We start from the raw sequence: 25,325 nt of genomic DNA, 5'->3' as shown, positions 1-25,325 counted from the left end.
ATTAAATTGGGACCACCATTAGCGTCAAAAAAAAGAAAAAAATCAAACTAATGTTTTAAATATTACTACTTTAGCACAAATAGTTCAGATAAAATAAAAAAATGTTTGAACTCTAAAATTCAAGTTACATTTCAAATTGTAAATGTCTGTAACTGCCGTTTTTTAAATACGTTTTGAATTCATAGAGGTTAGCATGTGCTTTTATTCGATCTGTTGCTCAACGTTACTATATTCTACATAAGTTTGTGATCTTATACTTTATTATTCAATATACTATCAAAAATCAAACTTGATACCACAGAAAAATGGCTCCTTTTTGTTATTTGGTGTTTTATCAGATTTTCACTGTATTTTTCGGCTTAGAAATCTATGAAATGGGTACAGCTTTACAAACCCTTTAAAGAAGATTCTAACAAACAATGAAGCATCGCAAAAATAGTATGTGAAGATCTCAACACACCCTTGAACAACTTAAATTTATTTTAAATTCTAATGTAACAATCGTCAAAATTTCTAGTTGGTTGCACTTCACAATTGTGCTTTCTTTTAAATTACAAGCGTTTTGCTATTTATCGATAGAGATTGTATTTCCATGCTCAAACCAAGTTATCTGCTTTTTTGTAACATGATTATTCATACACTGTTCTTACTATGAATATGATTTGTTCAAATACTGAAACATACTACACGTTAGCTAGTTATGCGATTTGCTCACATGATAAATTACGTAACAATTTGTATGTTAGTCTGAAACATTATCTACAGCTAAGATACATTTTCTACAAAGAGACCAAAGTTAGTTCACAAATGAAAATTTAAAAAAAAATTCTGTAAATACGATGCATGTTTTAATAAAATCGAACTGATCAGGTACGGAAATACATACTGGTTAGATATTGGATATTAAGAGCTGACTGAAATACACCGAAATGAAACTACAAAATTTTGATTTTCAAAGTGATAGCTTAAATGAACTTATTTTGCTTTTTAAACAAATCGTATACTGCAAATTAGCGCTTTAAGAGTTTAAGGTGTCATGGAAAGAAAAAGTTCTTGTATACCAGTAACAAAATCTTCAAAAATAACGATGCGCAAGTATCATTTGTATACTTATTTTTACCTCACATGCGACATGTCCTACTACATGTCACTACAATTTTTAAATTTTAGCCTACTTACAAAGCAGCTGAGAAATGACTTACCTTGAAAGATGATAGTTACTTCAATAAACCATTTTTCAACACTGTTTTTCCTTCAATTTTAAACAATTATACTATACATTTAAAGATTTCAATATTACTTGACATGCTACGCGAGATATATTTCTGCCAATCTACAAAATCAAAATTTCTATTTCTATTCAAGAGTCACAACTGACTTCAACAGTATTTATGTCGAGCACTGCATACTAAGTGCCTTGCCTCCATTATTTTATATACCGATAGATGGCAGCACCATCACCGGATCGAACAGTTAATGAGAATTTAGAACTAGTCCAAGAGCTAATAGCTACCTGGTACTAGCACCCCCAGAGGTATCGTTTCACTTGGAGGACATTGAGACCACGAGCATATTCAACGTCGCCCAGTCCCCTTTAATGACGACGGTGGGTCTTCGACCAGCAAGGATCGAACCCGAGTCCCTCCGGCCCCGAGTCCAATGCCTTACCGATCAGGCTACCACGGCCAAAATCAAAATAAGATGTTCGCATGCTGCTAAGATGGAATTCTTCTTTAAGAGCTTATCGCTTAGGTTTATTTGATAACGCATTTCCGTGTTTCACCTTTCTTACAGTATTTTAGTATTCATGAACACGGATTGAAGTTTAGGCTCTCCCTATATGAGATGTTTGTACATCTACTAATCGAATTTAACATTTCCTATTTTTTATTATGTTAAGATTAACACCATAGAGAGATGGAAATTACATTGTGGGGAAAGGCGGCAATCAAACCCACTACCAGCTAAACGGCACGCAGGTATCTGCCGTAGTTGGCGCTTCTGACCGCTCGGCAAGGGAGGCGTACAACAGAACCAATTATAATCTGTTAGTCAACCAACTGCGGCAAAAAAAGGTTCACCTCTAAGGGCCTCCGTGACCTGGTGGTTGTGTGTGTCTGTGTGGGGTATAGAAGATCGTGGGTCTATTATCACCTTTACTTTGGATGTGATTTTTTCTTTTTGTACTGCAACTTTTTGTTGTGTTGTCTTCAAAATAAAAAAATGGAACAAAGAATGTCGAAATAATAAATTGAACGAGGCAAGGAGCATATTACGTAGATCTCATGGAAAGCTTGGTTGCGTTCGGAAAAAGTTAACCGATTGCACCACGTGGTTGGTTAGATTGCAGTTATGACGTCACTGATAGTTTTCTGTTGAGCCCGGTAGAGCAACTGTGTTTCCAAACACTCGTGATTACAACGCGGTTAGTTTCAATTCTGCAGCAGACGGTGCTCCAACAAAACGAGTGTAAAACTTAAAACACTACCGGATTGGCCAAAAAATACTGTGTGATCTCGTTTTACTAGAAAAATACCAGTGATGTCTTAACGGTGAGCAAGGTTCACACATTAAGGGGTAAACTCTCAGCTGGGTTAACGCCCAGCACGGGGACCTTCCCCGGCGCAATAAGCACCAAGACCGTCCTTGGCCCAGACGACTATCGACCGTCGCACCCAGCCGTGCGGGGGGCCCGCTACGCGGACCCCCCGGACGGTCGAACCTAAGTCTTACAGCCAAGTGGTGGAGTGTGCGCGGAGAAAAGTGATGTCTTAACTGCAATCTGACCAGCCACGCGGTGTAACCGGTGAACTGTTTCCGAATGCAGCTTATATGGCACATAAAAGATGCAATACTACAGTTATTTTCCGAAATTCCATCAATTTATTATATTTAAATAAAAAATCTTTAGATATAAAGTAAACTTGGACAAAAATAGAAGCAGTAGGGGAATGTGAGGCAAAGTGAAATGGTTAAGATGCATGAGTTTTTTCAAAATGAACAAACCGGAAATTGGTTTTGTGAATTACAGTACATAAAGAAAGAACATTGTATTTTCTAATAAAACTTGGTTTAAAACGGTACGTTTTATTTTTGGCAGTCAGTTTGAGTCTTCAATTAAAAAAAAAAAAAATGAATAAAAAAAAAAAATTCACTCCTTTTTTTTATATGGCAAATAGGGCAAAGTGAAAAATAAAATATTTTTCTAATGAAATATTTTTTATTCGATTATAGAACACATTTTTGATCAAAAGAATAAGTAAATGAAAGGTTGAATGTTGAAATGAAAATATAATGAAGCAATAAGCGAATAATTAAATGAAAAAACCAATTAATAATGAAGCTGTGGGGGAACAGTTAAGACACTGAGTGGCTAAAGAAGGGGATCCATAAGGGAAGCAGCCAAGTTTATCAAAACAGTCCTTTTTTTTATTTTTATTTATTTATTTTTTTGAAGGATTAAGATGTCGAAAATAATTACTTTAGTTTGTACTTCACAGAAATTTAGGGCATTACTATCTATATTATTGTATATAGAGTATTACTATCTATATCTACTATCTATCTATATTACTTTACTAATTTAGGGCATTATTTCTTTTTCATGATCTTTCTTTTTAAATAATTTTCGATTACGTTTGGAGGATTCAGAGGGTCCCATACGATCGAAGTGTAGCAGGTAGACTATTGTTGTTGGAGATATTCTTATGTTTCTCAACTTATTGGGAAAAAAAAAGTTACGATTATCTACCTTCATCATCTGTAATCAGAATCTAATCTGATAGAAATCACATTTCCCATTTATTACCTAATCTCAGGGGTAAATGTAAAAATGATTTTTTCGCCAGCAAGCAACCACTAAGTCAAAATTTTCACACCCAGTTAATCTCTAAACGTGTAGTCCAAGACGCAATGCAGAAATTTTTTCTACATAATTCATTCTAAAGAGAGGGAAGGATGTAAACTATTAACATTGAAATTATCTTTCTATTTATTCCAGTTGACCCAAACTAATTGTGTGAAGGACGTCTGTTGTGTCAGCACTGGGCACCGTTTAAGGGGTCAATCCAGGTTTTTTTTTTGGGGGGGGGGGCATTTGGGAAAAAGCAAAATATTCTTGTGCATTTTCCTTTTTTTCCTTTAAAAAAGTTATGTCAATGCATTTTCAGTTGGCATAATTTTATGATAAAGCTCAAAACGGGAATAATGAGAGCAAATGTTATAATACATTAAATAAAACGCTAATACTTCTTTGATTTAATCAAAGATCTTCCTTCCGCCAGCGTTGGATTTCATAAGAAACGATGGGAATAAAAGAAAGGCAACATTTTTTTAAATAAGATTTTTTGATGTTCGTTTCGCCAGCGTTGGATCTTATCGAGAGAGTAGGTAATAAAAGAAGTCGATAGCATATTTTCTAACTGAATTCTTTTCGTCAGCGTTGGATCTCATAAGCAGAGATGGGAATAAAACAAAGACAACATATTTTTAAATGAAATTCATTTGCGTTCGTTGCGTCATATCGTTGGATCTCATTAAGAGAATTGGGAATAAAAGTAGACAACACAATATCAAACGAAATTCTTTGGCGCCCGTTGTGTCAGCGGTGAATCTCTTAAAAAGAGTTGAAAATAAAAGTAGCAACACATTTTTTAAACGAAATTCTTTAGCGTTCGTTGCGTCAGCGTTGGATCCAGGGCTGCCCTGAGGGGAAGATTTGACGCAAGATGCGCCATTAAAATTTTTGGTTTTTTTTTTAAATTTTTCTAATTTATTTATCAAAATTTATTTGTGGATTTATTTTTAATTAATTTATTTTATGTTTATATTTTATTTCATTTACTTATTTAGTTTGTGCGTGTGTATCATTGGCGTAGCATAGAACTTTTCAAATAAAATAATAAAAATAAACAAATAAAAATATTAAAAAAAAGATATTAAAAAATAAATTTAATAAAAAATATTTTTAAAAATTAATAAAATTAAAAAAGGGAGCTAAAAGATGAATAAGGGAAAGAGGGGTTAGAATTTTTTAGGGGGGAGCATTTGCGCGATTGAATTCGGGAAGGGGGATGGGCACCCCTAGTTGAATCTCATAAAGAGAAATGAGAACAAAAGAAATAGAATACATATTTTTAAATACAAAATTTTAGCGCGCGTTATGTCAGCGTTGGGTCTTATTAAAAGAGTTGGTAATGAAAGAAGTAGACAACACATTTTCAAATGAAATTCTTTACTATCTCAAAAATGACTTTATACAGCTTTCAGGCTCATCTTTAATGTCGGATAAAAAAGAATGCACATCACACAATTTGACTTTTATATATTAACAACCTTTTCATCTAATAAACAAGTCATTTAAAACACGTCAATTTCCCTGAATTTCAGAAAAAAAAATCAACAATTTTTTAGAAAGTAATTTTTAAAAAGTTTTGTTTTGCATTGTTTGATAAATTAGAACAAAGAAAGACTATTTAATGAACGCACGACACAATTGAAACACTGCAATTTAAAAATTTTGCAGAAAAAAATCGAATTAAACTTTCAAAATATATATCTATAAAACAAAACGATAAAACATTTGAACATTTTTCAATAAAAGAATCATGACTTTAATCATATGCAACAATAAATAATGAGATCAAATAAAAAATGTCAAAACTAAATAAGAATCGAATTAATTTAATAACTTATTCTCTCAAATTCTTATTTTGCTCACATAAATTTAAAAAATAGTTTAAGTTTTCCTTTAGCAAACGATAACACTAACTTCCATGCGAGTGAGAGTATTTACAAATCCATGCAAAACATTTTGAATATAGTTCAATTATATAATGATTCCAACCGAAAATTCACTTGGAAGTTTTCGATTATAAAGCTTGGATGCAAGCATCGTTACACAAGCCTTACAAACTGTACTAATTAAAATAAATTTAAAACTACATTAGATAAAAAAATATTTGGATCAACACTCAGATGATACAGGCAACAAATATTCAACATCATTGGAATTAAAATCAGAACTCATTACGTTAAAAGTTGCAATAAAAAGATTGGTGATAGAGTTTTTTTTTTATGTAATTCAAATAAACAATTTCAATTCAATAACTTTGAATTGCAATTGACCTACTATGTTACAAAAGAACATTTTTCGTTATGTGATAAAACTGTATTTTTTATACCAATTGTCAAGTCACAAAATTTTCTCATACTTTATTATATTGGCAATTCTAAACTGAAAAAAAAAAATCCTCGCATTAATGTTTATTGCACTAAAAAATGAAGGTTTTGACACTTGCCATTATCAGCGAAATAATATCGTATGCTTGCATAAAATTTATCTTTTATAGACACTACGCAAAAACTTTTTCAAAATGCGAAATCCTTGTGAGAAAATGGAAAATCATTTATATTGTATAGAAAAATAAATTACAGAAAAATAAATGTCTGTGCTAGAGAACTTTACTTATATTTAAAATTAATAGTAATCAACAGTATAACTGAAGAAACTGCAGTTTAGTTAAAAAATATGTTCTAACTTCTCCTACTCAGCTTTTCATGCTCAAAATATCAGCAACTCTAAAAGGAGATCTCCTCTTTAATATCAATCTTCGCTCTTTTAAGAAAATTCCCTTTCCACTGCATTTATGACACAGATTTAACCCCAAATTGTGATGCCTTAAAATGATGCTTTTGCTATCACCCAGAGAACACTTATCATTTATTGTTATAAAAATACATCTTGTCAGAAGCATGCTTGGGGTTATGAATGTAATAAGGGGATCAGAAATGAGAGAACTATAACGAAGGTAAAAATGATTTTGAAAATAGTTTTTACATATCGCTTGTTTGGAAGAACAGTGCCACAATACGAAATTTTTTTAATTTTCTTTTTTTTCCCCACTTAAATGCCTTCAAATGACATTATCTTCTTTGGAATATAATAACAGATATTTTGTTCGAATATTAACCACTGGAGAGCACAGGAAATTTACTGGTCATACAGCAAATTTCCTGAAGAGTTAAACTTCAAACGCCTCTCCTGTAAAATTTCATTTCTTCGTATTTGGCACTCTTCTCCCAAATGAGCGATATCGAGTATTTTTAAAAAATCAGAAGTTAAAATTTTAATCAAAATAACATTAATTTTGTGCCAAAAAGCAACAATTGATTTTTAAAACAAACAAACATTTTGTAAACACATTAGTTTGAAAAAATATATTTCCGATTAAAACTAAATTATCGCATACGTAAAATTTTGCGGTGTTTAGAAAATGTCCAAAAAATATAAGAAATTTCTGTACATTGAATAAAAATTTTGAGATGACAATTAAAATACATGACTTATATAAAAAGCTATCCTTAATTTCATGAAACATCAATTAGCCTAGGTATGTTTAGACTCTCCCCACCCCTCCTATTCAGGCTCACTTTTTAAGCTGTACCTTCGCAAATTGTACCCCCACCTGAGAGTGATACTAGCTAAGAAAAATGTCTTTTCGCTGCACAATATCACAAAAGTATGCACCTTAAGAGCATTCCAGCAAAAATTAGTGACTGCTAATTTATTTATGAAGCGCTGCGCTTTAACGCGAGTATAGTTCGCAGCAGATAAACACGATATCTAGTAAGTATTAAAATTAAACATCTATTACTTCTGTGACATTTTATTACTTCCTAAAGGAATAATTGAGAAGTAAATACACAGAAATTGGGAAAAAGTGAAGTTGCAAAATAAAATATTCATTAATAAAGCCACTTATTCAATGTATTCAACCTGATGAAATTAGATTGGTTTTTATTTTTAAAATCAAATTTTGTAGTAGAGGATACATGTAATAGCACAATGAATACTTATTAAAAATTTGTTTTCTTGTATTTACAAAATACAGGTTTTGAGAATCATAATTAAACATATCATTATCACTTATTAAAAGCAGAATACTTTAGCTTTGAAATATGTGTCGTGTTCGCATGACATTAAACTAATAGAAATACTTCCGCATAACAACTAATTTTTAAGAACAACTTTTGGAACTTTAAAGTGAAATGTAAATGATAAGATTAGAAAAATATTTTTTAAACATATAAATTATTTAGATATTCAAAAAATTATGCTACTTGATTCAAAACCTACTTAAAAACAATGAATTAAATCGTTTAAGAACATTTTGAAAGTAACACTACTGGTGTATGTGTTTTTTTTTTTATTTTTTATACTTATTAGTGATCGTGTAATTTATTTATACTGATTTTAAATCACGCCGACAAAAATGAAAATATTGAATGTACCATTCTTATATTATCACATTTGGTTAAAACATGAAGTTGAACATAAGAATGTGCGATGACGTATATGACTTTTGGAACACTATTGCTAACCACCTGAACAACTAGTTTGGAAAAGCAAGCAATATCACTTAGCCATACGTTTGTAATATTGTACAGCTAAATCTTTTAAATGATGTTAAAAGGCGAAAAGCGTAAAATTGCAATTGCTGAAAATAAAATGATCATTAGAAATGTGTAATAGTTTAATTAGCACTTTTCGCACTCTCGACGACGAACGATTTCAAAATAGCGTCACATAGTTTCCCGTAGCAAATCCACCGCTCCAGAAACCCTCCACGTGTCTGTACTACAGTAATAAAAATGAGGAACACAGCAACACTAGCTCAGCTTAGTAAATTGGCGATGTCCATCTCAATTTCAGTATTACTGCAATGAAGCATGGAAACAGCTCAACTTGGTCATGGATATACGGAGTTCCCGTTCCATCATCTAAGGCGCAGCGATGTTCGATACGGGCACAAAACAAAAATTCAGCGCCATCACTGTTGATTTTCTGACAATTTCAGGAAACGTGTTATCCGCTGATGTCCATTCGTATTGGAGGAATACTGCAGTGACTCCAGCAAATATACTAGCTCCCATCTGCAAGGCGCAGTCACTATCAAGTCCATGAAGATAGGTACACAGAGTGGAAAATATAAGCTGTATGAGACGACCCAGCGCACAAATAGGCCGCCATAATATATATATTTATCGAATCTTTAAGGGTCCATTTCGGAGAAAGTGTCCTCTCCTACTGAATTACACAACACTTGCACTTTGGCTTCTTCTTTATAACTACCTGTTCCACGGCTGGGGCGTCAGTGGGCGGCACTATGACACCGCGCTGTATTTCGACAACTCCTGCTGGCGAATCCTTTGGGGTGCGCCCGTTGGCACCAGATTTGGCGCCCAGTGGCGACGATGCTGTATGAGGGGTGACAACCACTTCTTTGACCTCTTTGCCGTTGGCCGATGGTCCAGACAGCAACATAGAGTCCATTTGGTCTGTCTGAGGAAAACCGTTCAAGACGACTCCGTCCAGATCGGCCTCGTCCATCTTGACTGGGGTGATAGGCTTACCCTCCTTGATCAGGCTCACTATGGTGTCTGCCTCTCGACTCAACTCGCCGTCAGGTCGGAAAGGGTTGTCTATCCCACTTTCGTGACTGCAAAGAAAATAAAATAAAAAATTAACTTGAATTCTAATATTTTGAATTCAAATTATGTTTTTCGCAATCACGAGTTGCGGCAGGACCCTACTCATTGGTTACTACCCCATTCGCTTGTTTCTAGAAACGGTTCCTGTTCCAGCTCTTGGGTAGTTACGTGTGTATAGTTGTGTATGTGTAGGCATGTTTGTGTGCGTAGACCTGTGCGATTGCTCGTTGGCGTGTGTGTGTGTGACTGTGTATGTGTGTAAAGGCGCGTGTGTGTGTATGAGCGTGCGTGTGTGTAGGACATGGACGCCACCGACTAGGAGCAGCGGCTACCGGAAGGAGTCGTGCCGGCAGAGGACGGTGGGGTTGAAAAAGGAACCAAACATCAAGGACGATCAAGTGAAAACAATTAGCAATCGTGATTGCTCAAAAAAAATATTATTAAAAACCAGAGTGCACTTCAACAACTGCCGTATGGAGTCTATAAGAATGACATAACATGTTTGGACTTAAGATAAAACTAGAAACAACTTTAGTGTGGCTCTGATTAATTGATCTATGATTTTGACAATGTCGATCCTAGCATGACTTTACCATGTTTAGACGAAAGATAAAAAAAAGAAACAACTTTATCATGGCTTTGATGAGTTGAGCTATGATCTTGACAACGTTGATATCTGCATGACATAACATGAAGGCGCAAGATAAAACTAGAAACGACTTTAGTGTGGCTCTGATTAGTGGGTCAACGATTTTGACAATGTTGATCCTAGCAGACTTTACCATGTTTAGATGCAAGATAAACAAGAAACAACTTGAGTATGGCTCTGAATAGTTGAGCTATAATATTGACAATGTTGATCTCTGCATGACATAATATTCAGACGCAAGATGAAACGAGAAACAACTTTAGTGTGACTCTGATAAATTGAGCAATGATCTTGACGATGTTGATCTCTTTTTGGAGACATAGGGAAGATCAGTTGAAGTTGAGTTGGGTTTTTTTCGTTGTAGTTTTGACAAAGTATTTTAATTAAAATCTTTGCTAATATTACGTCCTTTTTTTACTGAACTCGCAAAAAAAGTGGTAAATATGGTCAAGATCATATCTCAACACATCAGAGTCAGACTGTATTGAGACTCTCCTGTAGATACGTCCGAGTATACTCGGTTGGTCTATAAAGTTTTACGTTGTGTGAACGTGCTTTCAACAACAAAAAAAAAAATAATAATAATAATAACTAGAAAAAGTTAATTTAGAGGACGCCACGTAATTTACTATAAACACTTTGACACATAATTTTCCTTCTGCCTCTTAAAAAAAATCTATAACAGAAAATTTATCCAAATTGTTTGAACTATGTTTTTACGATTATGAAAAATATCAATTAAAAAAAAAGAGAACAAAAAAATAGTTTTTTGCACATTGTACAAATAGCAATAATAATAGCAAATGTTTCAGAGTTACAAGATAGAAAAAAAAGTTCTCATGGATGAAAAAAGTTAAGTTTTTTTACATCTATATGCTCTCATTTCTACAGTGAAAAAGGTCATCCTTGCAGCTCCGAAATACGTGTCTACAGTTTTATAGCTATTTATGCATTTAATTTTATTTTAGGATTTTAAATTTTTAAGCACAAAAATTAGTTATTTACTTTTTAACGTCATTTTGAACCACTGAGTAAATAATTATCACTTCACCTGAAAGCATAATTGCGTAACCTGAACACATCATTTACTTTTTAACGTCATTTCAACCACCCAGGAAATGATTCTTCACGGCGTCTCCTGAAAGCATCATGGTATAACCTAAATACAACATTTACTTTTTAACGTAATTTTAATCACCCAGTAATTGATTCGTTATGGCTTCTCCTGAAAACGTCATTTTGTAACATGAATACTTGATTTACTTTTAACGTCATTTCAACCACCCAGTAAATGATTCTTCACGGCATCTCCTGAAAACATCATGGTGTAACCTGAATACATCATTTACTTTTGAACGTAATTTTAATCACCCTGTAATTGATTCGTTATGGCTTCTCCAGAAAACGTCATTTTGTAACTTGAATACTTTATATACTTTTTAACGTCATTTCAACCACCTAGTAAATGCCTCTTCACGGCGTCTCCTGAAAACATCATGGTGTAACCTGAATACATCATTTACTTTTTAACGTCATTTTAACCACCCAGTAATTGATTCGTTATGGCTTCTCTTGAAAACGTCATTTTGTAACTTGAGTACATGATTTACTTTTTAACGTCATTTCAACCACCCAGTAAATGATTCTTCATGGCTTCTTCTGAAAACATGGATGTCGCCTTCCGCGAGATTAGGTCATATTTATGAATGTTGTGTTACTATAAATTTTGTTTTTATTATCGTCACATGATAAGACGAGCATTAAAGAGTTTTGACACTAAAAGAGCTTAGTAACTTTAGTTTGAAGCACTTTTAACAGCCTAAGCACTCTGGAATATACAAACGGAAACCAACATACAAAAATGAAACTTTCGCGCGATATCCTCAAGACAATGATTAATAACTTGATTAGCTGTCATTTCTTGCAGTTGCTTAGTTGTCATTTCTTGCAAGTTTTTTTTTTCATTTTTTACTTTTAATTAACAGAAGGAATTCATTTCAAATTGAGCATTGTTTCAGTAAATTATTATTTAAAAAATAGTACTTTAAATGCACACTGCGTTCAATATTTTACAGAAATAAAATTATAAATTGCGTTTAATTACAATATTTAGTTCACTACAATTATTCAAATGATTAACATGCAATAATTCAGCTACACGTTATGTGTGATAATTTACGCAATTATTAGGAGCAAATGACATTTTTTGAGAAAATAATAATTTGATTCTTGTCAAAATCTATTCCTTTTTCTGACTTCTGATTTTAGTTAGAAAAATATTAATCATTCCTGGGCTATTCATCCAGTTCTATCTTATAATTCATATGAAACTGCCATTTAAACAACTGAATATAATTTTTATTCACAAAAAATTTATTGTCTAACAATTCACGCATCTACATCTCGTTACATTATTATTTTCAGTCTTTTAAACTTAAACATTGCACTTAAACACCATAAGCTGGTAGAGTACTCTTTTTCTCTTTGAAATGCAACACAGTTTCAATGAAACTATTGACAAAAAACGTTCTTCTATACCAATTTTAGAAGGGAGCAAAATACTTGAACACTTTAAAAATTGAAAAATAAATTTAAAAAAAGAGCTTAGTGGTTTAGTTTCTTCCACCTTTTCAAAGTAAAACATGTATAACAGTTAAGAGAGGGAAAAGTAGGGAGTCAACGGAGAGGATTCCGAGAGCACGTTTCATGGAATATGTATCATCATCATCCTTCACCAACAGATCCCAAATCCATTTGCAGAATGTCAATTCATCAAGACAAAAACTCGTTTTGCTGCAGATCGTCATGATCTCAACTCATTGCAATTTCATTCTCTTTGACAATTTTAAATCATTTTTTGAAACTCAATCATTTCACCTTACTTTAGCTCAAATTATATTGGTTTAATATATTTCTAATGAAGAATTTATATACTTCTGATTGTTCTCTGACAAGTAAGTTTGCTCAAAATAAATAATAAATTTAATACAAAATTACCTGCTGTGCATTTCACAATATTATTTTTTTCGAAACCATTGACAGTACAGCTAAGAAAAAACTAGTATGCTGTGGCCATCACGAAATTTTCTTCTATATTTTTCTTTTTTTTCGGATCCCTCCCCATGCTTGATGAGGAAGCAATATTCCCAACAAAAACAAAATTTCACATAAAAAAAAACTTGACGACCATCCCAATGTCTGAATTATTGCAAAAGCAAAGCAAAGAGCGAAAAATGAAAGTTATTTTAAAAGCCTTGCTTAAATTAATTACAAATATTTTATTTATTGACAAACATAAGATGGCAACAGTTAAAAATTTTAAATCATTGAGATAATATTTCCGATCATTTCCATACAATTAAAATCACGAGAAATACGCAGACGACAATCTATTACGATTTATCTTTCTTATTGTTGCATTAATAAAGCTATTTTTATTCGCAAAAAAAAAAAAAAAAAAAAAAAAAAAATCAACACCTTTTGGAGCGATTGGCGTCCAAATTGAACCAAAGCCTGTTTACTTATGGATTCACATATATTCCAAATTTCAACCAGAACGTAGCATTACTTCTTGAGATAGGGCACTCACAACGGAAAAAAAGAACGGGTGATTGCGCTACCCCCTTTTTGGCTGTTGACACCAAAATAAAATCAGCTCTTATGCCCACTAAGGGCTACTTGCCGATAAATTTTTCTTTCATTCCGTTCATTATTTCTTGAGATACAGCAGTCACAATTGACGACAAAAAACGTTCTATAGCTCAACCCCCGTTTGAGTTATTGACACCAAAATTGAATCAGCACCTGTTCCTGTTAATGGCAACATATGGACCAAATTTTGTTTGATTCCGCCGGTTACTTCCTGAGGAATAGCAAGCACGCGTAACTCAAAAAACGCCCCATTGCTCCACCCCCCTTGGAGGGATTCGCGCCAAAAACCAATGGGCACAAGTTCACATAGCGGCACATATGTGTACCAAATTTCGTTCGATTTCATGCGGTAGTTTTTGCTGTAGAGCGGCCACAAAAACTGGTCACACACAGACGTGACACACACACACACACACACACACAGACATTTTCCAAAAATAGTCGAAATGGACTCAGCACACCTCAAAACGTTCGAATCCGTCAAAATTCGAAAAATTGCAAGAATCCAATACTTTCTTCTATATATTAGATATAGAAGAAAGTAAAAACATATAAAAGCACTCAATCAGCTGATGGGGTGGTTTCCTTCAGTCAAAAGTACTACTTTTAGTCATTGGAATGAATAGAATGAGCAAAAAAATTACATGGACCCAGAAAATACTTTTTTCCCAACAATTATGTTTTAATTAATTTTTTTAAATGTCCGATTCTTCAAACAAGGCGTGGTCTTTATAACCTTACAAATGATGCACTATGGCGCATCTTTGTACCGCGTTTCCACGTTATGATAATCAAGAAGCGAATTAAAATTGCGCTCTACGTTTGCTATCAACCATATCGTTGCCAAAACACGTGAGTAAAGATGCGAATTAAATATTTTGCTCTGTGAATGGGAACACAGAATGGCATTTCATCATTTGTGATGTCATCGGCAAGAAATATAAACAATGAAAGCGCAACGATTTAAGTTTTTTTTAAATATAAAACTTAAACAAATTATTTAAAAAAAATTGTTGGATCCTATGTTTTTAAACATGTTCTTTCAGAAAAAATATTTTTAAAATTTTGGAAACAACCCCATTAAGATATTTTCCGAAAGAAAATTGCATTTTTAACTATTTTCATCAAAGCCTTCGCTACATTTATCCACTTTCTGACACAAAAATATGGTTTGGTAAATCATTCCAAGTCTGATTTTAATTCTGTTGAACAGAAAAACGATTTTTTTTTTTTTTAATTTATGATACCATTCTACGTTAAATAATTGACGTTCTATACTTAAAAATATCATGAATGAATAATAAGAAAAATTCATTTGCTTAATTCTACACATGAAAAAACTAGTTCAAATGACATGTAAGTAAGGAAAGCATTCAGATTAAAAATAAAAACTTGTAGTTTTGCATCTTGAAATGTTTATCTACAGTGCTTAGAATTAAAGCTATGGACATTTCAAACTAATCAAATTTTAGCTGTGACTAAAGAACGATAGATATTTTTAAGTTATTAGTTATTATTAGTTAGATTATTATTAGTTAAATTTGCACATAACATAGCAATAAATGTTCCTTTTTTTGCTGAATGGGTTAAGATTTTTTTTAAAGAATTACGTTAAGAGTTTAATTTAATGCCAGTTAAAACTACCACAGTTAAAATAACATACGCAAGAAAACAAAATGTTGATTCCAAAAATCCTGGTTTTGCTTACCAAAGCGTACTTTTACAATTTTTCCAATTAGGCTACTGCTAAATTTAGTAACAAAAAAAAAGGCAATTGAAATATAAATGGGAGATACTAAAAGGATATGCACTAATCCACACATACATAGAAAATTTGTTTTAAGTAATTAAAATTCGAATCAACCAATTTAAGTTGCCAGTTCAGATTGAAAATCGAAATGTTACATAAGCAGCGTTCAAATCACGTCTGCAACAAATGAAAACGAGAGAGTTAATGAAATATTTGAAACAAAGCACATTTTCTCTACTACGAAGCTAAAACTGACATGCAATCCCCGTTCAGACACAGCGACATTACAAGGAACACTATTCCACCAAAATAAACAGACGATATTATAAGCAGACGATTCCCACTCACCGTTCCACAGGTATCGTTACGTAGTACACATGCAGACGATTGTCTATGGAAGCAGCCATGGGTAGCACCTCTTGAAGAAATAGAAACGACAGACGAGGTTTATTTTTTTCGTATTGGAACTACATCTTAAAGAGCAACATGGCTTGACAACAGGGTCGAACCAAATTGCGGGGGCAAGCGTCATAAGCTTGGCTTCATCGTCATTAGTTTTGGAAGTGATCATAAGTAATACAGATGGTTAAGTGCCGGGATTTATCTAAATATGAGAGATCGCAATATTCGAAACATGAGAATTTTTTAATGTTGGCTTCGCGCAGCATTTCTCCCCGTGGAGAGAAAATGGAGCTTGGCTCCTGACACAGGGTTGCCGGTGGTAACGAGTACCGCCAAATGGTTGCCAAGCCGACATGTGGAAAATTTCCGATAGTATCTGACGAGTTGTGAATGTAGCGGAAAATGTTTCGGCGTTATTTTTGTCTGTTTCAATGATATTCGAAGCGTTCTAAGTTTGAGGAAACAATAGAAAAAACTAACAACGGGATCATTAAGAAAGGCTTTCTACATAGATTATTTTTGAAGTTATTTTTGTTCAAGTCTTTCCTAAATTATTGTACTTGATTACTCTGGGCAATTCCACGGGCAAATAACTGACTTACATTCTTAAACAAAACAGTATGTATTTTGTAAAATTCAATGCAAAATATGCGTTGTACAAACGATCTTTTCCCCTGGATTAGTGTAGATTTTAAGCTGAATTTATTGGTATAATTAAATTTTCAAAATACATTTTGTATGATTTTTTTTAATGTTAAAAGCATGGTAACTGACTGACATTTTGAATAGTTGCATGTCAGTCAGTATCATGCTTTTAGCTTTTCTTTCCCAAATAGACCAAAATAAAATTTTCTGAATTCAATTATAACATTAAATTCAGCTTAAATACAACAATCTAGGGGAAAATAACTTTTGTACAATGTCTATTTTGCGTTGAACATTACAAAATGCATACTTTTTTTGCTTGTGGAGTTGCCCCTCTTCAAAAAAAAAAGAAAAAACCACTGCAGTCACCGCTTTAATGACAACACTCGAGAACCTCCATTTCCAAAATTTCGCCTCAAACAGAATTCAAACAAAAACTTTCAATTTACTACCAGATTTTTTGAGGATGAATGATAAAAAGAACACAAAAACTACAGTCAGTTAGTGTAACTTTGAACAACGAAAGATAATTTTGTTCTTCACATTTTTTAAAAATTGTATTCGATTTCAAAAGAAAAGGTAGAAGACCTATTGCTGCACACTCTGCTGTGCTAAGCGCAAAAGTCGTATCTGCAGCGGAGTTCAAAATGAGCAATTGCCGTTAAAAGTTTTGCGCATCCATGTGTTTGATTTAGATACAATTTTTCAAATTAAAAAAAAAATCCCCATTGATAAATGATCATAAGACATTGTATTTGGGTGAAATGGCGAACAAAGTAACGCTAAGTGATAGGATAACGCTAAAACAGGTAAATCATTTATTTTTACAAACATTTTTTGATTTTGGCTATCATACATTACGCTAAGAGATTTTCTCCAAATTTATTGTGGATTAAATTTGACCTGAACTACTGTATGCCTTTTCTGATTTTTAAAAAATCAAGACAGAGAGATAAAGAAAAGCATGAATGCAAGAGCAACACATCAATCGCAATGTTGCAATTCTAAGGACATGCTAGAAAGCCTGCTATACATTTAAAATGGGCTTTGAATTTATTCCTCCGCTTGATATAAAAATATCATAATGGCGCAAAATAAAAAATGATAATCGTACTTCCTTATCTGTAAAACACAGATTAGTTGCATACTGTATTTGCAGATGCAGTGCATGCCGGTTAATCGAATCAGTGATTAATTGAATCAGCTGCTTTACTGAATGAAATCGTCAAAAACAGAACAAAATCCAGCTTTATTAAATTCGCCGCTTTATTGAATCAAAACTGTTTAAAACAAACGTGATTCATATATCCACTGCATTTTAAAGCATTACCACTAAAAGCACAGTGACAAATACAGAGAACACACGACATTGATAAAAGTAATTGTGTTTTAAAAAAATAATACTATACTTATAATTAGTCAAAATCCTGACTTAAAATCATGGGTCAGTTCCTAAAAATATTAACGCAGTTGGATCAAATTTGATGTGATTCAACTAATTGCAGTAAGCTGTACACATGATATTTTATGCGCTTAAATTAAAAAAACAATTCAAAATATGGGAAAAAGCAAAATTATTCTTAAATGTTCGTCATGTCATTTTAAAATCTTCAATACAATGCCTAACAGATTAGCATAAAAAATAAACAAGTGAATGTCTTTTCAGAGGATAAAGAGTTAAATTGAAGCATTATGAACACTGTATTGTGCCTTTACTACGAAACGTTTTTCAATATCTTAAACAATAATAAGTTTATGAAAAATATATATTGTTAATTTAACATTTTAAACAGAAAAGTAAAATTTTTACGATAAAAATATGATACGTAGGGTCTGGTGGGGGAAAGTGGTCAATGGGGTAAAGTGGTCATAATTCAAATAAATGGCTATAGCTTGGAAATTAATGTTCAAATAAATGTGAAAATTTTATTTTAGGGTAGTGCATTTATAAACTATATTTTGAATACAAAATTTTACAACTGGCAAAATTTTATTTGGTAAAAAAAAAATATTTTGTGTAAATATGAAAATTCTTAAAATCTAAACACCTTTTTTAACTTCCTTGGGAAATTTTGATTATTAGAATTATGAACAGATTGACTGCACAGGAAGCTTCCTACATGTCTCAAGAACTCTTACTCATTAACAGTTAGCTGAATCTATTTTGAATAATTTGTTAGAACAATTTAAGTAAGATGGGGTAAAGTGGTCATAATATTAGGCTTAACGAATATTGTTCTTCTAAAGTCACTAAATCTTTAAGTATAAGGCAGATATAAATTAAATATTAATTTCACTTAATATGTATTGTTTTTACAATAAACAGGGGTTAAATATACGAGTATATGCATATGTATACGCATATACACGTGTAGGCACGTATATATACGTATTCACATAAATGCACCAATAAACACGTATTTGGGTATCTGCAAGTATTTTTTATCTATACAGATATACATTCGACTATACACGTATATTCCCCCGTATATGCTCGTATATATACGAACAATTATATCCTCGGGGAGACACGTATATACGTGTACGTACTCGAGTAGACACTTGTATATAAGCATATGATATACATGTATACAGGGTGAGTCTAAACTCTTGGTCAAATTATTAAAAGGTGTTAGACGGGAGGATAAGAAGCAAGAATCATAAGAAACATCCAGAATCAAATTTAAGGCTGACGCGCTACATGCACGCAAAGCCAGAAACTGATGGATGCAAAACATGTCACAAATTTATTACACAAAGACAATTTTAGACAACATTTTAGGTTTTAAGAAAATTTTAAAGTTATTGATGAAATTTGCGGCCGGCAGCTGTAATACATGCATCGCAATCACTTTGTTGCAATTACGAGACTTTTGAAAAACTTTCGTAAGTCGCTGCACCTTCGTTGCGATGCGTGTATTAGAACTACTACAGGCCGTAACTTTTAACAACTGCTCTAAATATGTCTTAAAAACTAAAATGTCGGGTGAAATCATCTTTGTGTAACAAATTTGTGACCTGTTTTGCTAACGTCAGTTTCTGACCTTTTGTGCATGTAGCGCGTCAGCGACCATAAGTTCCTTATGATTCTTTGCTTCTTATCCTCCCCTTTCATACCACTTAGATTTTGCAAAAAATCTTGGATTCATTCTGTAAGCATACATGTATATTAGTGGATATACTCGTAGATATACATGGATACATGTACTGGTGTATACACGTAAATGCACGTATATACGTCTAACAGGTAAATAATCGTGTTTACTCGTAAACATACGAATATAATCGTGCTTTCATATATATTTACGTGAGTAGACACGTACAAACACGCACTGGATATATCCACGAATTAACTCGTGTATACTCGTATAAGTATGTATATACACTTATATATGCGTATATACGTCGACTGTACACGTATATACTCAGATATTCACGCATATACTCGAGATACAAGCGCAAAACACGCATATGATGTTCTTTTCTACGCTTTACACGCATATACACGTGATACGTATATACTCGTGTAGAGACGTATACATTCCTATAGGTAATCACGTATACATGCATGAGTATATACGTGTATACACTCGTGTATACACGTATATTCTTGAGTAGGCATGTGCATGCATCTGATGTATACATGTATCTATTCATATATGAACATGTTGACTCATGTCTACACGACACGTATAGTAAACTCGTGTATACCCGTATATACTCGTACATATACTTGTAACTATAAAAATAACCGAAATATACAAAAATTAGGGTTATTTGTAACGGTTTTGCAGTTTTTTTAAACTATGACCACTTTACCCCATGCTATGACCACTTTCCCCCATCCCATGGGGTAAAGTGGTCATAAATACGAAGGGAAATGAAAGTGTTATAAAACTACTTAAATTCAATATTTTTTTCCTGAAATGCAATGTACCGTGTTCTTTAATAATGCAATGTAAAATAACAACAAAAAAAGCTGAAGTGTTTAAAGAATTTATTGTTTTTACTATGCACTTAAGTTGAAAACCTACGATTTTATGACCACTTTACCCCCACCAGACCCTATGTTATGATTACCACAGCACAAATATAGATAAAGAAATAACAGCACATCGAGTATTAATATGCAGTTTTCAAGAGAAAAAAAAGGACATCCAAGTATTTCGAGAAAATATATTTCCTAAAATGTTAAACAACGAACTATAGACGAAATATACAGTTACGATGATTTTAACTAACGCGACAACGAAGCTGAAAACAAAAATCTGTTCAGGCAAAATACTCAATAAAGGAAACATTATGAAACAAGTGACGCAATAAAATAACAGTAAATAAAATTTCAAGTACTTAACTTACTTAAAACTTAGTACTTATTTTACGTTGAGTACTTAAAACAAACTCCTCAAAGCAGCAGAAAATTTCTCCGAAGTCGAGAAAGCCAAGCACTTGAATAACAGCCTACCTCTGGCAACCTCGCAAGAGAGTTTCCCCGTCATCTCAATCCCAGCATCCTTTCCTCTGTCTCTAGCCTTCTCCCACTCTCTCGCACGCGAGGAGGACTATTCCGAAAGAGAGAGAGAGAGAGAGACAAAAGAAAAACGCGACTCTCTCTCTCTCCGCCCTTTTATGTCTGAAATGATTATTTTTTTTTTCTTTCTCAGGGATGCCCATGCTGACTCGCCGCACCCCGACTCCATGCTTCTGTGGGGCGTTTGTGCAGGTGTAGGGGCGGGGCTAAATGTTTGTCACCTCATAAATGAGGGGAGAGTCGACGGTTTACTGCATTGTATGCACTAGGATAAATGGCCGGAAATTTGCATAATTATGCACTTAGGGCCACCATAAATTTAAACCGAGAATATCTTTGTTTACAGACCTTAAAGAAATTGAAAAATGCATGCATTGCCTACTGAAATATTTTCAGCCATTCAGAGTAACTTTAGAGATGCAAAAATTACCAAAAAAATTTGAAGGGGTGGAAAAACGCCAGTTTTTTTTTCCGGAAAAATAAGAAGAAAAAGATGGAAAAACTGATTTTTTACAAATTAAAATGATCATGAAATGATTTTTTTTTTCTTTCTCATGGATGCCCATGCTGACCCGCCGCACCCCGAGTATATGGTAATACAGGCAGTTTTCAAAAATTGACACTCATATTGTAATATTTTGGTTGCAATTTAAAAGTTATTTTTATTATTATAAAATGATAAATTTCTTGCTATTAACATTTTAGATATTAAATCAGACCTTCTAATATTCGGTGAATTATTTATTTAGGTACTATTAAGATGATTTGTATTTTAAATATTTTGTACTATTAGTCAAGTACGTGCGGGACAAACTGGATGGAGCAAAGTGAAATAATTTGTTTTGTTCACCCACTTAATCACTTTTACTAAATCACTTACGCATTCATTTACTAATTAATTTATTTGTATTCCTTTATCAAGTAATTTACTTTTTTATTCATTCATTCATTCACTTCTTTTAATATTCATTCACTCTTTTGCTCACTAATTTATTTTTCTTCATGTATTAATTAATTAATTTAATATTTCGTTTATTGTTTCAGTAACTTTTCATTTATTCATTCAAACTTTTATTTACTGATTCATTTGATCAAAAATATTTCTTACAATTGAATAGAAAATATTTCATTAGAAATATATTTCATTTCTCACTTTGACCCATGAATTTTTAAAGTTAAATTTTTCGACTTCTTTTTTGAAGGTGCAAATTTACAGCCAAAATTAAAAAATACTGTTTCAATGCAAGTTTTATCATAGAATAAAACGTTCTTTCTTTATGTACTGTAATTTTCAAAATAAATTTCCAATTTGTTCATTTTGAAAAGGCTTAGTGATCTGAACCACTTTACTTTTCCCCACGTTGCTTACATGTTGGACAAATAGCTATTTTATTCATTCATTTATTGAAAATTCCTTCCCCTATTCATCGATTTCTTTATTTATACCTACACACATTCACTCATTTACTTATTCATTCATCCCCCCAGCCATCAACTCATTTATTATTTTAATCAGTAATTACTTATTCATTAATAACTTCTTGTACATATAAACTGATTAGTCTATTATTCATTCATCCTTCATGATTTTAAGAAAGATATTTCAAATAATCAAACAGAAAGAATACTATTTGAAAAATACTTTAATTATCAATTTTCTTTTTACGTGGGGCAAAGTGATAAATTTCTACTTTTATTTGAAGCTAAAATTTATTACCGAAAATGAAAAATAACATTTTCTTTGAAGTGCAACTATAAAATAGTGTTTTGTCTCTGTACTGTTATTTTCAAGTAATTCTCTGTCAAGAATTAAATTCCAATTCGGTCATTTTGAAAAATGTTCTTTATCTTAACTATTTCACTTTAAAAATAATTAAGGAAAATATTTTCTCATACGCAGATTGTCCTAAAATATATCCCACGTGGTACCAGTGAATCCAAAATATTTCCTTTTTATAGATCCAGACTCACATTGAAAACCAAAATGGCCGATTGCGTGTGAATGAAGTTTTTTGTACAACGAGTTGACATTGCTGGCTTCAACTTTGGGAAGAGGGGGAAAAAAGATTTTTGGGGTACAAGGTACATAAAAAGTGTTCGCTTGGCCCTAGGCCAGTTCGATTTCAACGTTCGAAACCTCAAGTTCAAGTGAGTTTGGAGGCTATTTCGGGAGCAGTAAATTTTTGCATTCTCTCCCATCGCGTATGACGTCGAATGAAAAAGCGATTTTTCTTATTCGAAACGCGTAGAGAAAATGCGTAGGAGTCGCGCGATTCTGCCAAAATTCTGTTTGTAGAAATCCGGTGTCTTTGGGATCTTAAAGTCCAGCAAGTAAAAAAAACAAAAACAAAAAACACATTACTAATCTTGAAATAAAATCTTCCACTAGTTAAGTGACAACTTATTAGTAGGCTGTCACTAAGGTCATTTTTTACAACGCTAGGGATTTCGATGTTAAGCACGCAGATCTTTTGGGTTCCACGGCAAAAAATATTGCACTCAGTAATTTAAATTATATACAGAGTTAGCATAAAAGAATATCCGGGTTTAAAAATTTATATTTCATAAACTATTACACTAACCACCATAAATAATATATGAAAATAAAGAGAAACTGTGAAAGATTTTTTCTACATACGTAACTACTTAAATGTGTACATTCCGCACTAACGCAGCCAGAAATTCCTTCCGGAAGGGGTTTTTTGGTCACAACAGTCCTTACCCGTGTATTAAGTACTTTATTAGGATTGACAACAATGCTAAAACCAAGACTTCTGGGAGGTGTCCCCCCCCCCCCTCACACTTCCGAAACAGTGGAAACACTGACGTTCCGAAAAAGTGGATTGGCCTTGCTGGTGATGATGATTTACCCTTTATGCGTTGGCCGGCTCGATCCCCAAATCTAACCCCCCCCCCCCAATTTTTTTTGAGCAATCACGATAGCTTATTGTCCTCACTTGACTGTTTTTGGCGTCCTATCATTTTATTTTCCCACCAGCACCCTCTGCCAGCACCACTGTCGCTTCGACCGGCCTCACGATGCTGCTCCTATAGCGAAAACCGTCTCCAGGTTGCGTCCATATCCATACCCTACACACACACACCTACACACATATACCGACACAAACATAAACGCCTACCTATACACACATACCCACACACTTATGCCTGTACACAGACACAAACACACACGCCTACACACACACACATGCACACACGCCGACAGATACACACTCGTGATTGCGAAAAACATAATTTGAATTCAAAATGTCAAAATTCAAATTAATTTTTTAATTTTATTTATAAGGTTTCGTCAAAGACTGTTTATACACCACTGTTGCCTACAACATTTCAAGAATTGAAAGATCGCATACGGGTAGTGTTACAAAAATCGACATTGAAACACCCCAAAAATTTATGTTATACATGTGCGTCGCATTACGAAATTTATACACATCGAACAGTTGTGAGTGAATCAAAACTTTCGCAGTTTATCTTTATTTTTATGTATCATTTATAGTGGTAAGTGTAATAGTTCATGAAATATAAATTTTTTAAAACCGGGATATTCTTTTACGCTAACCCTGTATTTAACTGTCTAGTGAAGACTGTGGAAAATTTTGAAAAAATAACTGCAGAGGTTTTCAGAATAATTCTTGAATTATTAACTTTTAAATATTTCAAGTGAAAAAAAATTATGGGACACCAAATATTTCCAAGAAGAGACAAGTGCTTAACAAAGCAACATAAATTAAATCTTCCACCTTAAATTCCGTTGGAAAATCAAAGTAATGTCATTATTAAAGATTACTTTCTTTTAATTATTAAAATTATAACATACACATTTGCCCTCCCCCCCCCCCATGGTTGTTTCCTTTTCTAAGTTAAATATCTAACTATACATTCTAATCCAATATAAGTAACGAATTAATACCTTTGTGCTGAAAATTAAAAAAAAAAATCAATTATCCAACGTTTTGAAGCACAAAAATTGCAAATTACTGCAGACACGTGTTTTGGTGTTACAAGGAACAGTTTTTTCAATGTCGGTGCACAGTCATAAGACATTTTCTTCTTTTTCTGAGCATTGTTTAATATTTAACTAGGCACTTTTAATATAAATTAAAATTGTTACATTAATAATAATTTTGTGAATATAAAATACAAGTAAAAAAGGAATATTGTATTTGTTATATTATTGATGC

The 25,325-nt window shown here is 32.9% G+C and overlaps 1 protein-coding gene across 1 annotated transcript in view; it reads right to left on the bottom strand.

Moving 5' to 3' along the window:
• Positions 1 to 5,222: 5,222 nt before the first annotated feature.
• The window catches only part of LOC129216618 (uncharacterized), a 38,623-nt gene continuing 18,520 nt past the window's right edge, over positions 5,223 to 25,325 (bottom strand). The window contains exon 3 of the mRNA XM_054850835.1: positions 5,223 to 9,500. Within this exon, the coding sequence (XP_054706810.1) occupies positions 9,086 to 9,500 (415 nt within the window). The 3' untranslated portion in view covers positions 5,223 to 9,085. The remainder of the gene's footprint in view (positions 9,501 to 25,325) is intronic.

The sequence above is a fragment of the Uloborus diversus genome, chromosome 2, assembly GCF_026930045.1.
Source record: "Uloborus diversus isolate 005 chromosome 2, Udiv.v.3.1, whole genome shotgun sequence".
In the NCBI taxonomy this organism is placed as follows: domain Eukaryota; kingdom Metazoa; phylum Arthropoda; class Arachnida; order Araneae; family Uloboridae; genus Uloborus; species Uloborus diversus.
Note: the sequence above shows the minus strand (reverse complement) of the source record. Positions and strands in the feature narration are given on the sequence as shown.